At 42.4% G+C, this 26,728-nt stretch overlaps 1 protein-coding gene across 1 annotated transcript in view; it reads left to right on the top strand.

Annotated features, from left to right (window-relative positions):
• Nucleotides 1-26,728, top strand: part of LOC124553686 (phosphatidylinositol phosphatase PTPRQ-like) — a 418,566-nt gene that overhangs the window by 196,279 nt on the left and 195,559 nt on the right. Inside the window, exon 8 of the mRNA XM_047127584.1 lies at nt 12,130-12,267. Within this exon, the coding sequence (XP_046983540.1) occupies nt 12,130-12,267 (138 nt within the window). The remainder of the gene's footprint in view (nt 1-12,129; nt 12,268-26,728) is intronic.

The raw sequence follows: 26,728 nt of genomic DNA, 5'->3' as shown, positions 1-26,728 counted from the left end.
GTTTTACGGGTAGAGCCTGGTCATCGGCATAGAAGTATTTTCTGGACGAAGTGTCACGTAGATCAGATAGGTATAGGTTGAACAGTAATGGTGAGAGAACTGATCCTTGAGGCAAACAGTTGTTCAGCTTCCTCTCCTTAATTATGTTGCTTCCAGTGATTATCTGGAACTTCCAATCGCTTAGCATGTTGTTAAGCAGTCGAGCCATTGTTCTGCAGGGTATAATATGGAGAAATTTGTAGATAAGGCCTTCCCCCCCACACAGTGTCGAAGGCAGCAGTTAGATCAACAAACGCCACAGATGTTTTCTGCTTCATTTGGTATCCTGACTCTATGAAGAATGTGAGAGACAATACTTGGTGGGCAGCAGCAGGTCTGAAGCCTGCCTGATCAACTGGAACATTCTCTCTGACCACTACTATACCTAGATTGAGCCTTTGCATTTCCCTTTTCAGATTTTCTAGTTTCCCTACCACGTTCAAGCTTCTGACATTCCACACCCCGACTCATAGAAGGTTACCCTTCCGTTGCTTATTCTATCTTTTTCTAATGGTTACCCCCTTCTTGGCGATCCGATTGGGGAACGATTCCAGAATCTTTTGCTAGTGGACAGATCCTCATGACACTTTTTTAATAAGGCTATGTGTCCTTAATGCAGTGGTTTCTGTTGCCTTCTGCATCCTCATACCGTCGATAATTGTTGATCCTTCATTAGGTGTATTTTCCCAACCAACGATAAGAGACTGCCTGAACCTGTGTTCGCTACTCCTCCGTCTTTAACAAACCCTTGGAAGAATGAGGGTGTCTTCTTATGATTGAAGTCTTCGGCCCCCAATGTTGATCATTAACCTAAGTTTATGTAGTGGCTGGTTTCGAACACGGGACCGAGGATATTTTGATTACGAATCAAAGACTCTACTCCTAGACCACGGGGGTATAACATTGGGAAAAACCGGCTCAGTGTAACCAGTAAGCGATGAGGTAGCTGATAATTTCTTTTCCCTGCTTCTGAAATGGCCACTACTGCCACATCTTGCCAGTGGAATTCACTGCTCCTAGCTTTCATAGGTCTTATGATCATTACATCACGAGACGCAGACAGCACTAGACACAGGCACTGAACTAAATGCCGAGTTCTTTGACTTCCGGAAGCCGTTCGGTACAGTTCTGCACTTCTGAGTAATGATGCAAATACAAGAGTCTGGAATATCATAACCAACTGTGTGACTGGATTGAAAAGTTTCATGCAAACATATCACAAATGTCATTCTGAATGGAGAGGAGTCTTCAGATTTGAAAGAAGGTTTGGGCTTGCACCAAGGGAGTGCTATCGGATCATTACTTTTGACAATTTCATTACTGGCCATTAAAATTGCTACACCATGAAGACGACGTGCTACAGACGTGAAATTTAACCGACAGGAAGAAGATGCTGTGATAAGCAAATGATTGGCTGTTCAGAGCATTCATACAAGGTTGGCACCGGTGGCGACAGCTACAACGAGCTGACATGAGGAAAGTTTGTACCGATTTCTCTTACATAAACAGCAGTTGACCGGCGTTGCCTGGTGAAACGTTGTTGTGAAGCCTCGTGTAAGGAGGAGAAATGCGTACCATCACGTTTCCGACTTTGATAAAGGTCGGATTGTATCCTATCGCGATTGCGGTTTAACGGATCGCGACATTGCTGCTCGCGTTGGTCGAGATCCAATGACTGTTAGCAGAATAAGGAATTGGAGGGTTCAGGAGGGCAATATGGACGGCCGTGATGGATCCTAACGGCTTCGTATCACTAGCAGTTGAGATCAGGAATCTTATCCGCATGGCTGTAACGTCTCGTTCCCTAAGTCAACAGACGGGGACGTTTGCAAGACAACAACCATCTGCACGAACAGTTCGACGACGGTTGCAGCAGCACGGACTATCAGCTCGGACCCGTGGCTGCGGTTACCGTTGACGTTGCATCACAGACAGGAGCGCCTGCGATGGTGTATTCAACGACGAACCTGGGTGCTCGAATGTCACCAAACGTCATTTTTTCGGATGAATCCAGGTTCTGTTTACAGCATTATGATGGTCGCATCCGCGTTTGGCGACATCGCGGTGAACGCACATTGGAAGCGTGTATTTGTCATCACCATACTGGCGTATCAAACGGCGTGCTGGTATGGGGTGCCATTGTTTACACGTCTCGGTCACCTCTTGTTGGCATTGACGGCACTTTGAACAGTAGGCGTTACATTTCAGAAGTGTTACAACACGTGTCTCTACTCTTCATTCGATTCCTGCGAAACCCTACATTTCAGCAGGATAATGCACGACCGCATGTTGCAGTTCCTGTACGGGCCTTTCTGGGTACAGAAAATGTTCGAGTGCTCTCCTGGCCAGCATATTTTCCAGATATCTCACCAATTGAAAACGTCTGGTCAATGGTGGCTTAGCAACTGGCTCGTCACAATACGCCAGTCACTACTCTTGATGGACTGTGGTATCATATTGAAGCTGCATCTGCAGATGTACCTTTACACGCCATCCAAGCTCTGTTTGACTCAATGTCCAGGCGTATCAAGGCCGTTATTGTAGCCAGAGGTGGTTCTTGTGCGTACTGACTTCTCAGGATCTCTGCACCCAAATTGCATGAAAATGTAGTCACATGTCAGTTCTATTATAATACATTTGTCCAATGAATAGCCGTTTATATCTGCATTTCGTCTTGGTGTAGCAATTTTAATGGCCAGTAATGTATATGCAAGGGAATGTTGGAAAGTAAGGTCTCTGGGTTTTTTATGTGAAACCTCTTAAGGCTCTTTGTTATTTAAAACATTATTAACATCTTACATCTTCATTCTTCATGTCTACATGTTTCTGAAAATGTTACCCGGTAGTTTCACACATTTCTCCCAAACAGGGACGAGTTTCACTGTAGAATGTTACACCTTGTTGACGGAACCGCTAGCCCACCTCTAAATCCGCCGCTTCATCACTATCGAAGCGAAGTCGTCGATGGTGTCCTTTATGTTTTGTAAACAGATGAGAATCATAGAGGGCCAAATCAGGACTGTACGGGGGATCGTGGACGACAGTGGAGCCGAGGCGCTTGGCTTCTACAGACGTCCCAGCTCTCTAGTGTGTTCGGGCATTGTAATGTTGAAAGGGAGAGTGCTCCCCGCGTGGACGAAATGTTCTGCGGTTGCAAACGCGATTGCAGCTCGCTGTTCCTCACGCACCGACATGAAATGGTCGCGTGGCGTTGATGGCCGGGAGGCCCCATCAGGGGGAGTTCGGCCGTCGGGATGCAAGTCTTATTTCAGGCGAAGCCGCATTGGGTGAGTTGCGCGTCGGTGATATCAGATGATGACGAGCGCAACGCAACACCCAGTCCACAGGCTGGGAAAACCTCCAACCCAGCTGAGAATCGAATCCGGGACAGCTGCGTCGTAGGCAGACACGTTACCACTCAGCCAGGCAGTCGGTCACGCACCGATACAGTAACGTCACACACCGCCATGTCACACCCTACAATTCGGATCCCTCTAGCGGCACAGGCTTCCAACTTGCGTCAGCGGAGGAGGAATTCGACCGAGTCACACGCATTATAGGTCACAACTCAACCGATATTGAGAGCAGAATAAAGAATTCGCAGGCCCACCTTGTGTAAATTACCTAGCAGATGACTTCAGAAGTTCCATTAGGTTTTTCGCGGTGATGCTGTTCCAAGCAGAGAAATCACGACACTCGAAAAATCTGACAAAATGCAGGATGACCTGCAGACAACTGGCACTAGCTGCAGAATGTGGCAGGTGACCACCAACATAAACAAATGTAACGTATCCAGAATGAGATTTTCTCTCTGCAGCGGAGTGTGCGCTGATGAGAAACTTCCTGGCAGATTACAACTGTTTGCCGGACCGAGACTCGAACTCGGGACCTACCTTCCGGAGGCAAGTGCTCGTGCCCGCGAAAGGCAAAGGTCCCGACTTCGAGTCTCGGTCTGGCACACAGTTTTAATATGCCAGGAAGTTTCAAATGTAACGCACTGCGGATGCCTAGGAAGAACAACCATTGGAAGGTGTTACTTCCATAAAATATCTAGAGTGCGCATATGACGATACTGATCTTACAACTTATCTTAGGAGACAGGCTACGGAAAGCAAACCCACGTTCTGGCATTTGACTGCAATACTCTCTTTCAAATTTGAAGGTGGCAGGGGCAAAGTACAGGGAGCGAAAGGCTATTTACAATCTGTACAGAAACCAGATGGCAGTTATAAGGGTCAAGGGCACAAAGGGGAATGAGTGGTTGAGAAAGAAGTCAGACAGGATTGTAGCCTATATTCCATTTAATTCAATCTGTATATTGGGCAAGCAGTAAAGAAAACAAAATAAAAATTTCGAGCAGAAATTAAAATCCATGGGAAGAAATAAAAACTTTGAGGTTTGCCGACGACATTGTAAATTTGTCAGGGATAGCAAAGGACCTGGAAGAAGAAATGAACGAAATGAAAAGTGTTTCGATAGGAGGATATAATATGAACGTCAACAAAAGCAGAGCGAGTATAATGTAATGTAGGAAATGAGATACTCAAAGTAGAAGATGAGTTTTGCTATTTGGGGAGTAAAATAACTGATGACTGTCGAAGCAGAGAGGATATAAAATGTAGACTGGCCACAGAATGAGAAGTTTCAGAAGTAGAGAAATTTGTTAACATCGAATATAGATTTAAGTGCAGGAAGTCTTTTCTGAAAGTATTTGTATGGAATGTAGCCGTATATGGAAGTGAAACATGGACGATGAATAGGACAAGAAGAGAATAGAAGCCTTCGAAATGTGATGCTACAGAGGAATGCTGAAGATTAGATGGGTAGAGGTACTGATTCGAATTGGGGAGAATAATTTGTGGCACAACTTGACTAGAAGAAGGCATCGGTTAGTACGATATGTTCTGAGGCATTAATTTAGTACTGGAGGGCAGTGTGGAGGGTAAAAATCCTAGAGGGAGACCAAGAGATGAATGTATTCAGACTGAGAAATATGTAGGGAACAGCAGCTATTCGGAGATGAAGAAGGTTGCACAGGATAAGGTAGCATGGAGAGCTGCATCTGGACTGAAGACCACAATAACAACACGCGTCGAAGCGATTTGAAGCGGAACCAGTACTTAAAATTACTCAGATGTAAGACACATGTTAGACTGAGATTCATTGGAAAAATGTGGAGGATGTGTAGTGCATCAACATAGGAAGTGGTTAACAAATCCATCATTCCATCAAAACTTGAATACTGCTCATCAGTGTGGGACCCGTACAGTATAGGATGGATAGTGAAATACAGAAGATACAAAGAACAGCAGCACTTTATGTTATAGATCCATTTAGTATGGGCGGAATCTACTGTTAAAGTTCCAAGAGCATACATGCCTAGTAGATCAGTGTGGCCGTGCCCTCCGTTCAGTACTACCTGAAAAAATGCATCTTAAAACAATTATTCAGCAGTTAAGCGTCCACAACCATGTTAAACCACTCATTGTCTACTACGTAAAAGTTAACAGACTCCTACAGGTTAAATTCTGATCTGTGTCTTAATCATCCTATTCCTCCTATCGATCTACAGTCCTTCATGACAAACAAATTTGCATTTATTTTACCGTACGAAGTAATCCCTTAGATTTTATCTGACACTTTTCCTATCTTTCTGTCATCTCTGGAGTAAGTGAAAAAGTACAATTGTGCAGTTTTCGTATGCTTTGGCTCTTGACCTGTATTTGCTGCGATAGATCTCTTCACTATGATGCTCACGGTAGTTCACCTGCATCCCTGGATTTCTTGTTCATTATTGCACATGTTTAATTTTGTGTTGACGAGTTGTCCATTGCCTGATCAGAAATTCTGTTCTAAATGGTGCTCATTGTCTCTTCATTCCCATTCTGAAATTCTGTAACCTACTAACACAATTAAGGGCTAGAACACTCCATACTATAACTCATAAAATGACAAACAGACACTTAAATAATTACAAATCCAGAATACTACACTTGTGTCCAGAATGAAATCAATAAACAGAAATTTTTGCAAGGTTGCGCTTATTTTGCCACAAAACAGTATAGACAGATGATACAGTACAAACAATGTACACAATAGTTCAAATGGTTCAAATGGCTCTGAGCACTATGAGACTTAACTGCTGCGGTCATCAGTCCCCTAGAACTTAGAACTACTTAAACCTACCTAACCTAAGGACATCACACACATACATGTCCGAGGGAGGATTCGAACCTGCGACCGTAACGGTCGCGCGGTTCCAGACTGCAGCGCCTAGAACCACTCGGCCACTCCGGCCGGCAATGTACAGAATAGAAAACATAAACAACTGCAACGTGCACAACAGTAGACAAAGATGTTCTTCACTTTTTTGTAACCGAACACATTTCCACACACATTCTGATACCCGTTTAATATGCCCACTATAGGGTGTGGCCAACTCTGGCAGCAATACAGGGCTGACAATGACGGAGCGTGCTGTGAATAACGTCATCGGTGTCATGTTGAGGCAAAACGCCCGTGTGCAGCAGCTCGCAAGCTTGGAGAACTGTTGGTGGGTGCTGACTCGTTGCAACCTGTCTCCTTAGCGAATCCCAGATAGCTTGCGTGGGATTCAAGTTGGGAGAGCGAGCAGGCCACACAATGCTTGCAGTATCTTCTGTTTCCAAGAAAACATCAACCACTCGTGCTCTATGAAGTCGAGCATTGTCTTCCATCAGTTGATATCTGGGTCCACAGCACCTCGCTCTTGAGCTCCAAAGACCTCATCACAATAACTAACAGCAGTTAAATCTTCCTGATTCACCCACACAATTTCATAAAGCGGTGTTCGAGTGATCAACATAATCCCTGACCACACCATTATAGATCTTCCTCGATATCGGTCTCTTTCCACCATATTCAGGCGTCGAAATCGTGTTCCATATTCCCTTCAGATGCGAATCCTACGAGAACCACTCTCCAGACCAAATCTGGACGCATCTTTCAAAAGAACATTGGCCCACTGTTCGACTGTGGAGGCATTTTGATGACTCCAGATGAGTCAGAGGTAGACATCCAGCAAGTCTCAGACATTAAAGGCCACTCTGCCGAAGCCTTCAGTACACCGCTTGCCTTTGATACAACACCTCCAATGGATGCTGCAAGGTCAGATGCCAGTTGCTGCGCGGTACTGAGGTGGTACCGTCGCGCCCTTACAGCCAAATAACGGTCCTCTCTTTCTGATGTCACTCGTGGTCAGCCCTGCCATGGCTGTCGCGGTAATAGTTTCGGTCTCTATAAATTGTCGCCACATCCGAGAAACAACAGATCGATTCACGTTAAGCCATCGGGCCACATCGATTTGCGACTGTTCATTTTCCATTGTTTATACGACCCTCCACTGAAGAGAGTCTGGTAGGCGTCTTCTGCGTGCCTTACTGCACGGTCTGTGGCTGTGTATACAGTGAGTGTGGATGTGGGGCTATCCGGCAAACACTGCTCCATTTGATAGGTCCCCTGACGACATAGTGGGCACGGTTGTCTGTTGACCGAAATGACGTCTGGTAGTTGTAGTAGTAGCTTTACTCATCTGTAGATCTCATTTTACAAGGATATACGATATGTCAAAGTATTTACAAATTTAGATCAATTTAAATAAGCTAATTCGTATACACATACATTTAAAGACTTCTAGTTAGAGACTATCATTAGATTTACTCCTGGTATACAATCCTTTTTTATAAATAATTTATTAAACAATGTAATGCTGCACTGTTCACTCATATCTCGCTATTAGTCACTGCACACTCTATACACACATTGTTTCATAACACTTGACTCACTACACACACACACACACACACACACACACACACACACACACACTTGTGATCTCTGGGGCATTTTCTGTACTGCAACTTCCCATTTGCTATCCTGAAAAACTGAGTCAGCATCCCTCCATAATGAGTGAGATGTTGAGCTCAGAAAGAGTTAGAGGTATTAGTATTGTGCTACACATAGCTTGGGGGTAAGCATTTCTAGAAAGGAAAAAAGAATGAAGAAAACATAAATTGAAGGTGTTATGTGGAATTTTGGATATTTTATAATCATTATTATTATTATTTATTTGTATAATTTTTTTACCAAACTCCTATTCTGTTTTAGCTAAATAATTCTTCAATGTATAAAATGTATTGTGTAACAGGTACTTTTTAGCTGCCTTTTTAATTAAGTGTATTTTTGCAGTTTCTTTAATCGCTTTTGGTAATTTATTGTACAGTTTTATTCCTTGGTAGAAATGCTGTTTTGAGTTTTATGTTTATTTTTTCTTTGTAAATGAAGCCTATCTCTTGTTGCATGGTCATGGACAGAGCTGTTTGTGCAGTGATTACCAATGTTATTTTTGATATGTACAACTGACTGGTAAATCTATTCACATGGAGCAGTTAAAATCCCCAGTGTTTTGAACAGATCTTTACAATGAGCTCGACTAGTATTTTTAGTTATTATTCTTATGACTCTTTTCAGGAGTTTGAAAATTGTGTTCATATTTTTTGCATTTGTTCCCCAAAAAAGAATTCCATAGCTAAGAACAATATGTAACTAAAAGACACTGCATGTTACACACTGACGGTAGGATTCTAAGGGCATAGCATGCTGATGACATTCTGTTTGCAAGTACCTTTGTGTGTTCACACCACTTCAACTGAGAATCAATATTCATTCCTAGAAATTTAGCATTTGTTACGCAGTCTATAGAGGGGCCATCTACATTTCATTGTAATTTTTCCTCTTCAAACTGAAATTCATGGCATTAGTTTTCTTGATGCTCAATGTCACTTTATTGCTTATTCACCTGTCATAAGCTTCATTGAGAGTTTCATTTGCTATCTCTGCAAGGAGTTCTCTTGTTTTCTCATTGGATGTAATATTTCTGTCATCAGCAAAGAAAATTTTTCCACCAAGAGTAAGACTATTGGGAAAATCATTGATGTAAATCAGGAACAGTATTGGACCTAATATGCTACCTGCAGAACTCCTATATTAATATATTTTGGTTCTGTTAAGCGTTTTACTAAATGTTTGGATCAATTAGCAGTATATGTTATCTCTACTCTTTGTACTCTATCTGTTAGGTATCAGCGAAACCAGTCATTAGCTACCCATTTTATTCCTAATCCTTCTAATTTAATTAATACAATCTTTGGGTCGACAGCATCAAACGCCTTAGAAACATCCAAAAATATTCCTGTGACACACTCATCTTTATCAAGAGCAAAAGTACAACTTTTGTGTATTCTACTATAGCTGACTCCGTATTTTTGCCACTTCGGAAACCAAAGTGGGATTCGCTTAAGAGATTGTATTTACACTTAATTAATTAACGAGTCTTTCATAATTGCTTCTATTATTTTTGAGAATGATGACAAAAGGGAAATTGGCCAGTAATTTTCTATATATTCTGCATTACCTTTCTTAACCTAAGGTACAACTCTTGCCAGTTTTAACTGCACTGGAAATGTCCCTGATGTGAAGGATTCATTTATTATATTTGTTAAGGGGCCTTGTATAATGCCTATACATTGGTTCAGTACACACTTTGGTACTTCATCTAAGCTTACTGCACTTTTTATTTTATAGTTTTTGCACAGTTTTATTGACTTCAGTCTCTGTGACTGGAAGTTACATCATTGTATTTAGTGCAACATTATTTACAGGTGTTATATTTGTTTGGAGGAATTTTTGCTGTAACTTCTCTGCAATACTTGAAAAATGCTCGCTTACATAGTTCTTCTGTGGAAAACGATCGTATGGACATCTGTTGATAGTTTTTATGATGATACTTCCTGGCAGATTAAATCTGTGTGCCGTACCGAGACTCGAACTCGGGACCTTTGCTTTCGCGGGCAAGTGCTCCACCAACTGAGCTACCCAAGCGTGACCCGTTCTCACAGCTTCAATTCTGCCAGTACCTCATCCCCAAGGTACCCACAGAATAGAAGCTGTGAGGACTCAGAAGCTTTGCCTTTTGCGGGCAAGTGCTCTACCACCTGAGCTACCCAACCACGACTCACGACCTTTCCTCACAGCTTCAATTCTACGGGTACCTTGGGGACGAGGTACTGGCAGAATTGGTCGTGAGTCGTGCTTGGGTAGCTCAGTTGGTAGAGCACTTGCCCGCAAAAGGCAAAGGTTCCGATTTCGAGTCTCAGTCCCGCACACAGCTTTAAGCTGCCAGGAAGTTTCATATCAAAGCACACTCCGCTGCAGAGTGAAAATCACATTCTGGAGTTTGTATCATTATACTGTGAATTAGGCATAGGATTGGCAAATAGGTGTTTGTTGCTTTAATTTTGGACATCAGCGTAGCTGCTTGTGCCATGGAAAAGAAACTCAATTTTCCACATTAAAACCTTATTTGCATCAACTGACGTCGTTGTCGCGGTCCTCACTGCTCATACTGGTCTAAAACGCCTGTTCGCGCTAGTGTGCTGTGCGCTAGCCCCTTCATCTCTGCTCAGCTATCGCAGCCTATGTCCATTTACAGCTGCACTCAAGCTCTGACTTCCGTCCTCAGTTTTTGTCTATTCACTTCCTTCCATTACCCAACTCACGTTTCATGGATGTGTCCAGATCCATCCTACCCATCAGTTCACTCCTTTACTCAAGTTTGCGCCGGTTGTGCTATTTGACTGAATGAGTGGGTTCAACTGAGAAAATTCTAAGCATCAGTTGTCAGCGCTGATATTCTGTAATAATATCAGTTTGGCCAAACTGGCTCACGTGAGGCTACCATATTAGCACTCACTTCGTCTTCAGGCCACCGTGTCATCCGGTGCTGAGGATGCGGATAGGAGGGGCGTGTGGTCAGCACACCACTCTCCCGATCATTTTTTCTGTGACCGGAGCCACTACTATTCGGTCGAGTAGCTCCTCAATTGGCATCACGAGGCTGAGTGCACCCCGAAAAATGGCAACAGCGCATGGCGGCCCGGATGGTCACCCATCCAATTGCCGGCCCCGCCCGACAGTGCTTAACTTCGGTGATCTGACGGGAACCGGTATGTCCACTGCCGCAAATCCGTTGCCCAACCATATTAGGGACGAGTCATAAAACCACTGATTATTGAAACAGCCACTACAAATGGCATACTGGGACCCTAAAGCATATTGTCTGGTTGCTTCCTACAGCAATAATACTCTGCTGCCGTGGCCGTGTAATAAAGTCAAGGAGTTCTCAGCTTTAATTATGAGAGTAAAAAGTTCTTCCAACCTCATGTAGCATCACTGAACAGAAAAGAAAACCCGCTTTGTACTCAACTGAAATAAGTTCATCGCATTAGCATACGAATCCCCTCATCAAGTAAGAGAAATACAGTGAGTTTCTGAACGCAATATTTTGTTTACGTTCTGCCAAAAGCAAAACATTCGCTGTTCCTTACCTTCTAATTAGAAATCATTAACTCCGATGTTGTCAGCAATTTTCGTGGCCTGGCACGACGAAAATAATTACGTCAGTCAGTGTGGACCATAGAAGGGCGACTGGCCTGTTGTTCAGCCACGACACCTGCACCTGTGACCTCTCTCCAGACCTGCTGATTGTTTTCTGATGTTCACCAACCAGCCAATCAATCCACGCTGGGTTTGTGAAGCTCTGTGGTACCTCATAAATTCACCTTCTACAAAATTTTCGAAAACAAATTGCAAATATTATTTGCCCCTCTAGGACCCTTATTCTCTCACTCACCTTACACATTTAACACATCATCCTACCTTTCCACTGCAAGTTACTTCTTCACGAGTGAATTAAATATGTCAAACTGTGTGAATAAACCACATGAATCCCCTCATCCTTAAACTATGTGCTAATCTAGATGCAATCTGATGTCCTACGATGTGCCTTCTGTCATACAGGCAATAGTTTCACAACTACTGTGAAACTATTGCTGGAAGTGGCTGACCATAAACAAATATCATGCTATTAATCTATAGTGCCGTAAAATATGACCGCCTTTTTTTCTATTTTTGATATTTAGTGAAGAACTGTTTGCTGGCCTACAGACGTCAGTCGAAACAATAACTGTTTTTAAAATTATATATGTGTTCTAGCATGTGATTTGGGGATGTATGGAGCATCTTGCCGGCAGAAGTGTGGGAAATGCAAATATGGTGAAACCTGTGATCGGTACACTGGAATGTGTCGCTCTGGATGCTCCTCTGGATTCTATCCACCGTATTGTAAACAGAGTAAGTATAAATGTCAACACACCGGTTTCTGCACCTGTCGAATGGACCGTTCCGTACGGCATAACTATGACTTTTTATTGTGATGTTTTACACTTCAGTCTAGCTTTCCTTTCATCATCATAGTAGTTCTAGAAACTAGTAAAAACCTAATGTATTTAACACGAACAGAGATTGTATTTACTAATGACGGAATAATTAGTTATCGTCCTCACTACATTTTCCTTAGGTTGTTTCCTGTTAAAACTGCCACTAAATGTGCTATGCAGTTGTCAGTTTAAGTTAGATCTTGCATCATAAATGAATAAGCATTACAGGATTTTTCTGTATGTCCATGACGTCATTACACTTTGTGCTCCTGCCTCTTAGTCTTTGTGTTATTACTCCCTCATCCTGGCTGTACTTTTTTGGCATTATGTAAGATTCATTGCGGCCACAAAGCCTTGAGCTAACCTTGATTACTGTTAAACGGTCGCAAAGTTTCACAAATGGCCCTTAGCAATTTTGTCAGTTTCACAACGGCGACAACGGAAAATTTCATGGGTGATACTCGTACATATTTCATAACTGCTTTGAAGATATGCATGAGAACTTCTACATGTTAATGCTCAGAGACATTTAGTTTGTGTCTAGAGACTACATAACACAACCCTACTACAGATGGGCTATCATATCTGAAAATATTGCATTGAGTATTCAATTTTGAGTGACCACGTCTAGATTGAACACGACAGGAAGTGCTGTACACTCCAGGTTTTAGTACTGCCCTCGTGTATATGAATATCTATGGGCATATATTGATTATGACAGCAAATTTCCATTAGGTTTCCAGCCCATAGGCCAGTGTTGTTCAGTTTTATTCCTACTTTCTGTCTGTGTTCATTCAATTCCTCACTACAGTACCGTAGAATGTGGGACGAAAGTGGGCAACTTCTCCATAAAGTCGTAACTGAGCATAGATGGTAGGATTACCACCTCTGCAGGAGTACGAAAATGATATTTCAGAATTTTGACGGACACAGTACGGCGTGAAATGAAATTCGTAGTTATGTTCTCTTCCTTCTCTTGTTCATAGAATAACGTTTTCCATAAAAAAATTTATTGATGCCTAACACAAAATCCAGTACTGAAAATACTTCAGCGACTTGCGGGTCCATTTTTTTTTGTAGGATTACAAATTACAAACATATTTGGCCTGATTAATTTCGTAGAAATACACAGATGACAAAGTATTGTAGTAGCTGACAATTTAATGTATTGAGTATCACGAAAAAAGACTCCTTCAAATCCTTTACTCCTTTTTATGGGAGAAATAATTATAAAATTTTGTAACAAAACCTTGTAAATCAAAAAGCTGAACATTATCAAATGTAAACATAGATGCATTATGAATTTTATGAGTTGAGCAACTTGCTGGTATTAAAATATTATTTTCGTTCCTTGAGAGAGTAAATGCTGAATGCTTATTCACAAAGTTAATACATGTGCCATCAGCATTATATGAAGGAATGATGTTGAGGCTTAAATTGTGCATTGTTAATCTGCCTTCAGTTTGATCGAAAATAGCATTTGCAGAGACAGGATTGTCACTATGGTAGTCGACCAGCACATGTACATCGTTTCTGGAACAGGAATACCTAATAATAACTGGGAAGATTTTAGTGTGTCCATAATTAGGGGCATCGCTTGCTGTTGCGTAAAACATATTTCTGTCCATAATATATTGAGTTACTGAGAAGGTAGCAAGGGAATTGATAACTACTGATGTTGCTTTTCCTCTTTCCAAATAAATATTCCTAGACAGTTCTACATCTGGAAATATCGTAGGGACCAATCTTGAGCTACGAACGTAATAACGCAAGGCACATTGTGTAGAAATTGTGATACACCTTGGTCAATTCAGAAGCTGTAACTTTATCCTAATGCATTCTGTTTTCAGAATTAGACTCAAAAAATGAAGTTATTCTCTTGTTCTTGATTGATATGCTCACAGTCTCTTCGTGTTCTTGACCATTTGCATGTTTACTTATGTCATTAAAGGCTGCATTACCAACACTAAATGTGTTAGTGCACATTTTACACATTGCTTTGAATCAGTTCTTGGACATGATGGCAAGAATGGTGCATTCATTTCCCACTTGAAACTGTATACACATAAATGCCTTTTAGTTCTGCAAGTACTTCCCGATTTTCCCCTCTTTTTTGCCACTGTCTCCTTGTGAACCGTATTATCTTTCTGAAATTTCCATTTTCATTGACAATCAAAGATTATAACATATTAAATTAATGTGTGTGGCATAGACTAGAAGTACAATAAGTGAATGAACAATCGAAAAGCTGAGATGACTAACATAAGACGACTAATTATCTGCAATCTGGATACATAAGTGAAAAGAATAAAAAAAAAGTCTACAATACATTTTGCGGACATACCCAGGCCCATGCCTGCTCGGGGCAATATATCAAAATGTGGAACTATCCCGCAAAATTCAGGACGAGTGGTCTCTGTAATTGATGGTGAATTTCATATAAGAAGTAGCTTGTTATTAATTCCCTGCCCTTTTTACCTATAACTATGCCTTTTCATGCACTCCTATCAGTTATTTTCTCGTTAAAGTGCATGAAGACTTTCTGTTCTGTTGTTTATTGTTCTTAATATTTACCTTTGCCTAGAACTTTTTAAAAAATTTCTCTTGTAGACAAATGCAGCAAAAAGAAGTACATCTCTTACATAGTGTTGGGGGCGACTTCCTCCAGCTGTTGATGGAGTGCTCAAAACGGTTCAGAATATGCAAATAGTCAAATATGCAAGTTATTTTTATACATATTGAGTGACTGCATGCGCCCAGTAAGACAACTGATATACGTATGATGCTCTGAGTACCAGTAATTTGTATAACATATCAAAACCTTCACTCAGGTAAAATTCACTCATATCAGTTCTACATTTAATTTTTGCTTCCTTAGTGCCAGCCTCAGACTCGTTGAAGGCTATCTTAACAGTTTATTACATATACATATATCACGTGTTTACAAGCATTAAATAATAAAATAGCGCCAGCTGGTATTTTCTGCAACCCCTGTAAGAAGTGGACCGTGGTTTTCTCCGAGATGAGATGATATTTTATGGGGCTGATGATGAATCCAACCAACGGCTAATGTCATATCTAACCAAAGTAATGCAGTAAGTTGTGTGTAGTAATTCAAACAATATAGTCCCAGGAATCATTCCAATTGGAGAGAAATCCAGTATGGGGTACCCCAAGGTTCAATCTTACGTTCAGCACTGTTCCTCATACATTAAAACGCTCTTCCGTCTAATACAGAACACGCAGAATAAGTTCTTTTTGCAAATGTCACTAGTATTGTAATCACTCTGAGCTTACACGCAGAAACAGGAGAAATGGTAAACGGCGTTCTTAAAAATAGCATTGACTAGTTTCTTGCAAATGGTCTCACCCTCAGTTTTAAAAAGACACAACAGATTCAGTTCTGCACATCTAGAGGTACTGCAACAATGATGAGTATAACAGATGATGAGAACTTAAATTGAAACAAACATATTTCGGAACTGGTTAAACAACTTAGTTCAGCGACATTTGCGCTTAGTTCAATGGAAATCTTGGGGAGACAAAAATCAGTATGTAGAAATATTTTGCATATTTTCATTCAATGTCACGTGAAATGATGTTCTGGGATAAGTCATATTTGAGGAAGTAAGTCTACATTGCACAAAAACGTGTTGTAAAAATAATATATGGTGCTCACCTACAATCATCTTGTAGATATCTGTTTAAAACGTTGGGCATTCTGACTACTGCTTGACATTATATTTATTCCCTCGTGATGTTTGTTGCAAATAAATCACTATTGTTCAAAAAGGACAAAAAGGTGCTTAATTACAATTCCGAGATGGAAAAAAAGACGTTTATTATTCCACATTAAGATTGTCTTTAGCACAAAAAGCTGTGCACACTTCTGCAATAAAGTTTTTTACTCTCCCCATTCGGATCTCCGGGCGGGGACTACTCAATGTAAGGATGTAGAGGCTTATCTCACTAGGGGTAAGATAGATACTGCCTACAGGAAAATTAAAGAGACTTTTGCAGATAAGAGAACCACTTGTATGAACATCAAGAGCTCAGATGGAAACCCAGTTCTAAGCAAAGAAGGGAAAGCAGATAGGTGGAAGGAGTATATAGAGGGTCTATACAACGGCGATGTACTTGAGGACAATATTATGGAAATGGAAGACGATGTAGATGAAGATGAAATGGGAGATACGATACTGCGTGAAGAGTTTGACAGGGCAGTGAAAGACCTGAGTCGAAACAAGGCCCCCGGAGTAGTTAACATCCCATTTGAACTACTGACGGCCTTGGGAGAGCCAGTCCTGACAAAACTTTACCATCTAGTGAGCAAGATGTATGAAACAGGTGAAATACTCTCAGATTTCAAGAAGAATATAATAATTCCAATCCATAAGAAAGCAGGTGTTGACAGATGTGAGAATTACAGAACAATCAGTTTAATAAGTCACAGCTGCAAAATACTAACACGAATTCTTTACAGACGAATGGAAAAACTAGTAGAAGCCGACCTCGGGGAAGATCAGTTTGGATTCCGTAGAAATGCCGGAACACGTGAGGCAATACTGACCTTACGACTTATCTTAGAAGAAAGATTAAGGAAAGGCAAACCTATGTTTCTAGCATTTGTAGACTTAGAGAAAGCTTTTGACAATGTTGACTGGAATACTCTCTTTCAAATTCTGAAGGTGGCAGGGGTAAAGTACAGGGAGCGAAAGTTTATTTACAATTTGTACAGAAACCAAATGGCAGTTATAAGAGTCGAGGGACATGAAAGGGAAGCAGTGGTTGGGAAGGGAGTAAGACAGGGTTGTAGCCTCTCCCCGATGTTATTCAATCTGTATATTGAGCAAGCAGTAAACGAAACAAAAGAAAAATTCGGAGTAGGTATTAAAATCCATGGAGATGAAATAAAAACTTTGAGGTTCGCCGATGACATTGTAATCCTGTCAGAGACAGCAAAGGACTTGGAAGAGCAGTTGAACGGAATGGATGGTGTCTTGAAGGGAGGATATAAGATGAACATCAACAAAAGCAAAATGAGGATAATGGAATGTAGTCAAATTAAATCGGGTGATGCTGAAGGAATTAGATTAGGAAATGAGACACTTAAAGTAGTAAAGGAGTTTTGCTATTTGGGGAGCAAAATAACTGATGATGGTCGAGGTAGAGAGGATATAAAATGTAGACTGGCAATGGCAAGGAAAGCGTTTCTGAAGACGAGAAATTAGTTAACATCGAGTATAGATTTAAGTGTCAGGAAGTCATTTCTGAAAGTATTTGTATGGAGTGTAGCCATGTATGGAAGTGAAACATGGACGGTAAATAGTTTGGACAAGAAGAGAATAGAAGCTTTCGAAATGTGGTGCTACAGAAGAATGCTGAAGATTAGATGGGTAGATCACATAACTAATGAGGAGGTATTGAATAGGATTGGGGAGAAGAGGAGTTTGTGGCACAACTTAACCAGAAGAAGGGATCGGTTGGTAGGACATGTTCTGAGGCATCAAGGGATCACCAATTTAGTGTTGGAGGGCAGCGTGGAGGGTAAAAATCGTAGGGGGAGACCAAGAGATGAATACACTAAGCAGATACAGAAGGATGTAGGTTGCAGTAGGTACTGGGAGATGAAGAAGCTTGCACAGGATAGAGTAGCATGGAGAGCTGCATCAAACCAGTCTCAGGACTGAAGACCACAACAACAACAACATTTCCTGCATTTTTATATTTTCTCCTTTCCTCAATTAAATTCAATATCTCTTCTGTCAGCCAAGGATTTCTATTAGCCCTCGTCTTTTTACCTACTTTATCTTTTGCTACCTTCACAATTTCGTCTCTAAAAACTACCCATTCTTTTTCTACTGTATTTCTTTCCATTATTCTTGTCAATCTTTCCCTAATACTCTACCTGAAGCTCTCTACAACCTCTGGTTCATTGAGTTTATCCAGGTTCCATCTCCTCAAATTCCCACCTTTTTTGCAATTTCTTCAGTTTTTATCTACAGTTCGTAACCAATAGATTATGCTCAGAGTCCACATCTGCCCCTGGAAATGTCTTACAGTTAAAAACCGGGTTGCTGATGTCTGACTCGGCTTCTACAATGGCAGCTTATAAGGATTTTAGAGAGTTTGAACGTGGTGTTATACACGGCACACGAGCGATGGAACACAATATCTCCGAGGTAGGAACGAAATGGGGCTTTTCCGTACGACCATTTCACGAGTATACCGTGAATCTCAGGAATACGGTAAAACATCAAATCTCTGATATCGCTGCAGCTGGAAAATGATCCTACAAGATCAGAACCAACTACGACTGAAGTGATTCGCTCAAGTGCAACCCGTTCGCAAATTGCTGCAGATTTCAATGATGGACCATCAGCAAGTGTCAGTGTGCGAACCATTCAACGAAACATCACCAATACGGGCTTTCGGATCAGAAGGCCCACTCGTGTACCCTCGATGGCTGCAAGACACAGAGCTTTACGCCTCGTCTGGAGCCGTAAATACCGACATTGGACAGTTGATGACTGGAAACATGTTGCATGGTCGGACGAATCGCGTTTAAAATTGTATCGAGTGGATGGACGCGTACAGGTATGGAGACAATCTCATGAATCCATGGACAGTGCAAGTCAGCAGGGGACTGCTCAGTGTGGTGGAGCCTCTGTAATGCTTGGAGATTTTGCAGTTGGAATCATACGGGAACCCTGATACGTCTAGATACGACTCTGACAAGTGACACGTGCGTACGCATCCTGTCTGATCAGCTGCATCCGATCATGTCCGTTGTGCTCTTCGACTGCCTTGGGCAAGTCCAGCAGGACAATGCGACACCCTACACGTCGAACATTGCTACAGAGTGGCTACAGGAGCACTCTTCTGAGTTTAAACACTTCCGCTGGTCACCAAACGCCCTAGGCATTAACATTATTGAGCGCATCTGGGATGCCTTGCAACGTGATGTTCAAAAGTGATCTCCACCCCTTTGTAGTCCTACTGATTTGTGGACATCCCTGGAGAATTCTCGGTGTCACTTTCCTCCAGCACTATTCCAGACATATGTCGAGTTGTTGCTACGTCGTGTTGGGCACTTCTTCATGCTCGCAGAGGCCCTGCAAAATATTGGGCAGATGTAGCAATTCGTCTGGCTCTTCAGTGTATACATGTCACCAAGTGAAGTGCATTAGGAAAGACCTCCTATCTTCAGTCGCTTGCTGTCCCTGACCGTGGTTGCTGGGATACTTGTTCCATTATACAGGAGTCAGGCAAAACTATGGCATCAGCGCGAGAAATGTAGGCTTGAAAATTAATGCCGATGCTACCTGAGCCTGCTGCGCATTGTCCTCAGTTCACCACAAATGTCAGTCGCGCTCTGGTCCGGATACTGCATACTGAGTGCACTATACCGGAGGTAAGTGAATTCGGAAGTGGGCAAACTGTTTGTGTTCGTGTGGTGGGTGTTTGCATAAGTGAGGTAGCCGAAGTGTAACGTGTTTGAAGAGACACCTATCGAACGCGTATACGGCATACAGAGAAAGAGCAACTGAGTTATCCGCCAAGTCACAACGTGGACGATAGTGAAACGCGCGCTACGCCTGCTGGGCCGAGCAGGTGATGAGAATTGTGCAAAGGGCCAAATAAGGTGTCGGTCAGTTTCACATCAAAATTGTAATTTAATAACACCTTTCAAATAAAATGGCACATAGTCAATCGTTTACAACTACACATTTCAAAATCCAATTCTTTCATGCCGGAAAACCTCCAGCAAGAAATCTTAGAAAGCAACAAGATAAATTTAAATTAACTGAAGACATTCAGTTAAAATGGCAAATAAAATATATATCACAGCTACTCGGACAGCCTCAAGGCAAATGTAGATACGACAAACATATACAAAGTGCAATACAAATGGCTGAAGACCACAATTAAATGTCAAAATTTTTAAATATATCACCATAACCTTTCAAGGCAGAAGGAAGCAATGTTTTCGCTTAAGGGGAAATTTTAAGATTAAGGCTTTAAGTGGCTGAAGACCCACAGCTGATTTTGCAAAAATTCAAAAATACCTTAACATTTAAGTATTAAATGGCTGAACACACACTAAATGAAAAAGCAATGCAACAACTATAACCAAATTTAAAAATAAGGTCTTAAGTAGCTGAAAGCCCACAATTGATTTACATAAATACAATAAAAAACTCTTTTATTTGAAAGCTTTGGTTATAATCGATTACTAACAGACCATTAAACACCCATGAAAAGAACACTATATACAACGGCACTCAGTCACCTCCAGGGTGGAGGGGGGGGGGGGGGGGGTGCTGTCCTCAAAACAATAACGTTCATTTAGGTGAGACAGGTGATGGACCCAACTAAATTTGATCCGTTGGTGACCCAACCAAGAGACAGTCACGGACTGACCGAACAAATGACATGCTATCCACCAATCGGTACATAAAAACTCAAAGAGCAAACTGTTACGTACGTGAATATCCACATGAAATATGTATTAAGCTGTCAAAACCACACACCACGTTGGACAGTGACAACAGGTAGGAAAGGACGGTACCTGAATTTATGTTAGTGGCCATTGCAGGTAACTGGAATACTAACAGCCACAAGGCAGAAAATTCCGCTGGTACACTTGAATTTGAAATAATGTAACATAGTTAACTTTACCAAAAAGGAACACTGCCTGAATTTACGTCAGTGGCCAGGGCAGGTAACCAGAACACTAACGGCCACAAGGCTAGAAATTCCGCTGGTCCACTTGAATTATAGTGAATCAATATAGTTACTTCCACCGCACGGCGGCTCGATTTCACCACTACAGACATTCGGTGTTGCTCACAGGAAAAGCTCCCCAACAGCGAACCGCCGAAACAAACGACACAACGTGGACAGAAGTGCCTTAGGTACTTAACACACCACTCAACTTTGATGTTCTGCGGTGAGCCACGAAGCTCGTAGCGATCGGACAGCTCCACACACGCTCCGACACTTTGCAGGGGCTGCCTGCGGACCCAGCCGACTGCACCGCACGTAGATATCCTCCCAGGTCCGCACTAACCGATTGACTGTCCGCAGACCTCGTAGCCAGAAATTATATGCGCAAGACCAAAAATGGTACGCAGTGCAAATATCGATACACATCGCTGCTGCCGGCATAACTCGGACAATGGCAGGAAACCAGACACAGACAGACAGCCAAGTTCAAGGAAATGCATACTTTGAAGTGAGCACGGGTCAGATAGTGTGACCGTGACAGACAATGAACGAAGAGGATTGTGACAAAAAGTAAGAGGACGACAGCTTCAGAAATCACTGCAGAACTGGATGTAACGCTTGAGAGCACTGTCAGCACCCGGATAACACGAAGGGGCTCCATGAACAAAGAACTGCAGCACGAGCTGGAATTCCAAACCCGCAAATCGGTAATGTGAATACCCGAAACAGGAAACTGTGCTGCTGAAGTCCTGAAACCTTGGTTATGGATCAATAGCAGAAAGTCATTCGGCTGGATGAGTCTTCACAGCATTTCTAACTTCTGACTGGATTTCGTCTGCCATCTCAAGGATACGACGCAGACTGCCGAGAATGACAATTGGCGGCGGGTCGCCGACGATTTGGGCAGACGTATCGTGGTATTCCGCGTGCCCCGTGACTACCGGGTGCCAAGGGTCATATAACCATTTTGCTTGATCAGATCCGCCCCTCGGTACAATATTAGTTCCCCAGTGGGCCTCTGTCCACACAGGTCGCATCCTCCAGGACTGGTTTTGTGAGCCCGATCATAAAATATCGCGTCTCCCCTGGTCACCTCGCCACAGTCACGAGGTCGTAATAGTACTGAGCCTTTGTGGTGTGCTTTGGGAAGAAGGGTACATGATTACTATCCACCTCAGTCACTGTTACATCTACATCTACGTGATTACTCTGCTGTTCACAAAAAAGTGCCTGGAAGAGGGTTCAATGAACTACCTTCTAGCTGCCTCTCTACTGTTCCACTCTAGAGCGGTGCGCGTGGAAAACGAGCTCTTAAATTTTTCTGTGCGAGCCCTGATTTCTCTTATTTTCTCGTGGTGATCATTTCTCCCTATGTAGGTGCGCGCCAACAGAATATTTACGCAATCAGAAGCGAAAACTGGTGATTGAAATTGTTTCACTGATCGTCCCTCCAATTCACTCTCCAATTTCGCGATAATAGAAAACGAGCTGGCTTTTTTGAACTTTTATGATGGCATCCGTCAGTCCCACCCAATGCGGATCTCACACCACACAGTGATACTGCAGGATAGGGTGGACAAGCGTGGTGTAAGCAGTCTCTTTAGTTGACCTGTGGCACCTTTTAAGTGTTCTACCAGTGATTTTCAGTCTTTAGTTTGCACTACCCACAACATTATCTACACTACTGGCAATTAAAACTGCTACATCAAGAAGAAATGCAGATGATAAAAGGGTATCCATTGGATAAATATACTATACTATAACTGACATGTGATTATATTTTCATGCAATTTGGGTGCATAGGTCCTGAGAAATCAGCACCCAGAACAACCACCTCTGGCCTTAATAAGGGCCTTCATACGCCTCGGCATTGAGTCAAACAGAGCTTGGATGGCGTGTACAGGTACAGCTGCCCATGCAGCTCCAACACGATACCACAGTTCATCAAGAATAGTGTCTGGCGTATTGTGAGAAGCCAGTTGCTCGGCCACCATTGACCAGACGTTTTTAGTGGATGAGAGATCTGGAGAATGTGCTTTCTGTATCCAGAAAGGCATGTACAACAAGCATTATCCTGCTAAAATGTAGGTTTTCGCATGAAGGGTAGAGTCATGGGTCGTAACACATCTGAAATGTAACGTCCACTGTTCAAAGTGCCCTCTATGCGAACGAAAGGTGGCAGAGACGTCTAACCAATGGCACCCCATACCATCACGCCGGATGACGAATACACGCTACCAATGTGCGTTCACTGCGATGTCGCCAAATACGGATGCGACCATCATATTGCTGTAAACTGAACCTGGGTTCGTCCGAAAAAATGTCGTTTTGACATTCGTGCACCTAGGTTCGTCATTGAGTACACCATCGCAGGCGCTCCTGTCTGTGATGCAGCGTCAACGGTAACCGCAGCCACGGTATCCTTGCTGATAGTCCATGCTGCTGCAAACGTCGTCGAACTGTTCGTGCAGATGACCGTTGTCTTGCAAATGTCCCCATCTGTTGACTCATGGATCGAGACGTGACTGCACGATCCGTTACAGCCGTGCGGATAAGATGTGTGTCATCTCCACTGCTAGTGATACGAGGCCGTTGGGATTCAGCACGGCGTTCCGTATTACCCTCCTGAACCCACCGATTCCATATTCTGCTAACAGTCATTGGATCTCGATCAACGCGAGCAGCAATGTCGCTATACGATAAACCGCAATCGCGAAAGGCTGCAATCCGACCTTTATCAAAGTCGGAAACGTGATGATACGCATTTCGCCTCCTTACAAGAGGCATCACAACAACGTTTCACCAGACACCGCCGGTCAACTGTTGTTTGTGTATGAGAAATCGGTTGGAAACTTTCCTCATGTCAGCACGTTATAGGTGTCGCCACCGGCGCCAATCTTGTGCGAATACTCTGAAAAGCTAATCATTTGCATATCTCAGCATCTTCTTCCTGTCGGTTAAATTTCGCATCTGTAGCCCATCATCTTCGTATTGTAGCACTTTTAATGAGCAGTAGTGTATGTGATCGTTCAAATTTGGGTTATTTGAAATTGTAATCCCTAAGTATTGAGTTCAGTTTACACCCTTCAGATTTGTGTGTGTTATCGCGTAATCGAAATTTAGCGAATTTCTTTTAGTACTCATGTGAATACCTTCACACGTTTCTTTATTCATGATCAATTGCCACTTTATCCACAATTCAGATGTTGTTGTTGTTGTCTTCAGTCCGGAGACTGGTTTGATGCAGCTCTCCATGCTACTCTATCCTGTGCGAGACTCTTCATCTCCCAGTACTTACTGCAACCTACGTCCTTCTGAATCTGCTTAGCGTATACATCTCTTGGTCTCCCTCTACGATTTTTACCGTCCACGCTGCCCTCCAATGATAAATTTGTGATCCCTTGATGTCACAGAACATGTCCTACCAACCGGTCCCTTATTTTTGTCAAGTTGTGCCACAAATTCCTCTTCTCACCAATTCTATTCAGTACCTCCTCATTAGTTATGTGATCTACCCATCTAATCTTCAGCATTTTTCTGTATCATATCTAAATAATTTTCCAATTCATTTTGATGATCTGATGACTTTACAAGACGGTAAATGACAGCGTCATCTGCTATCAATCTAAGAGCGCTGCTCGGATTGTCTCCTATACCGTTCATATAGTTCAGGAACAACAGAGGACCTATTGCTTGGGGAATACCAAATGTTACTTCTGTTTTACTCGATGACTTTCCGTCTGTTACTATGAGCTGTGACTCTGCTGACAGAAAATCACGAAGCCAGTCTCACAAATGAGGCGATATTCCATAGACACACAGTATACCAGAACTTGCCATTATTTAGCACGGAGAATGGTGTAAGATTCCTTTGAATACCGGCCGGGACATTTACGTACCCATTCCATGACGCTTGGAAGCTGTTTTGAATGACAACGGTTACTCTATAACTTACCTGGTATGGTAGTGCGTTGTGTTTTCATGCAATGCCATATTTTCGCCCACCCCTTGTAAGATTTAAGCGCTTAAATCGGAGTATTGAGTGTGTCTACGAATATGGCCCACTCTATGCCGAATGTGCGGGTAGTCGGTTTGTAAGGAGATAATTCGCAAGAAGTTGTCAGGTGAGCATCAAGTCACGGTCGTGGCTTGTATTTTCAGCACTCATTTCAGGTGTATTTCTAACCTTTTTCACCTTCAGTGAATATTTGCGCATCTATTTCAGCGAGACACGTGTAATGGAGAAAACAAGCAACGTGCTTGTGGAAAAGAACTGTGTCCAGCTGTGTGAGTGGTGTGGTGGTGTTACAGGCACACATAGTCAGGCGCAATAGTGGGCACACCTGTTGATTAATGTTATTCGACTCTCATCAGCAACGATGTAGCGTGCCCAAACTCAGTTTCCGCATCTGTCATGCAACAGGTTCTGACTCTGTACCATACTGTTAGCACACGCACAACCTTTGAATTTCGTCACGAGCCTGGGAAGACGTTCGTTGTCCATAAAATAATCCGCGCGAAGTGGCCTTGCGGTTAGAGACACCATGTCACGGATTGCGAGGACCCTCTCACCGGAGGTACGAGGTTCGAGTCCTCCCTTAGGCATGGATGTGTGTGTTGTTCTTTGCATAAGTTAGGAAATTGAAAATTTGTTGTGAGCCCTATGGGAACAAGTTGCTGAGATCACCGGTCCCAAGGCTTACGCACTACTTAACATAACTTAAACCAACTTACGCTAAGAACAACACACACACCCATGACCGAGGGAGGACTCGAACCTCCGTTGGGGGGAGCCGTGCGAACCGTGACAAGACACCCTAGACCGCAAGGCTACCTCGCGTGGCCATGAGTTAGGGTAAGTTAGTTTCAGCACCATGTAAGTCTACGGACCGATGACCTCTGCAGTTTGGTCCCTTAGGAATACATAGAGACACACTCACACATTCATAAAATAAGTAACAAACGAGTCCGATAAAAACAGGCAAGATTAGGTGGCGGTAAGTATAGGTACATTTTGCGGGAAGTGCCTGAAGTAAGCCAAAGACACTAAATTTTGTTATACTCAAAGCATGTATTGGGTTTCTAAATGCGTCTCTCAAAGACGTTTTATATTTCTTGCTTTATCCGTAAATCGGAAGTTTCCAAGGCTACACCAACACATACACTTGCCCCATCGAGAGACTTAAGTGTACGTGTGTGAGTACTCTTGACACCTTGAGGAAAAAGAGTCCTGAAATAATGTTTAATTAGGGAGAATTGACGTTAGAACATCGTTTCGAAAGACACGACGTTTTATTACATAATAAGCATTCAAAAATCAAATTATGCGTGTAAATATGGAGTAATACATGAGCTCAGATATAAATATTTAGTAGAAAAACGTGAATAAATGGTAGACATCGTTGAGCAATATCAACAGTATTATAATGCACTATAGCTACTCAGATCCTCTTGACATCCAACTGCATCTCTGAATCTACTTGAGCTAGACTGCGGTACTTGCGAAAGTTTCTCCACGATGCCATCCTTATGAGAAAAGACTTCTTCCGGTCTCTCGATAAAGTGAAATGATATAGGGATCCTTAACAAAAAGGAAGAAACTTCACAATGCGCTTTATTATTGACCTCTGTTCGGTCACATAATG

This window comes from Schistocerca americana, chromosome 11 (assembly GCF_021461395.2).
Source record: "Schistocerca americana isolate TAMUIC-IGC-003095 chromosome 11, iqSchAmer2.1, whole genome shotgun sequence".
Classification (NCBI taxonomy): domain Eukaryota; kingdom Metazoa; phylum Arthropoda; class Insecta; order Orthoptera; family Acrididae; genus Schistocerca; species Schistocerca americana.
The sequence above is the reverse complement of the archived record's forward strand: the minus strand, read 5'-3'. Positions and strand labels throughout refer to the sequence as shown.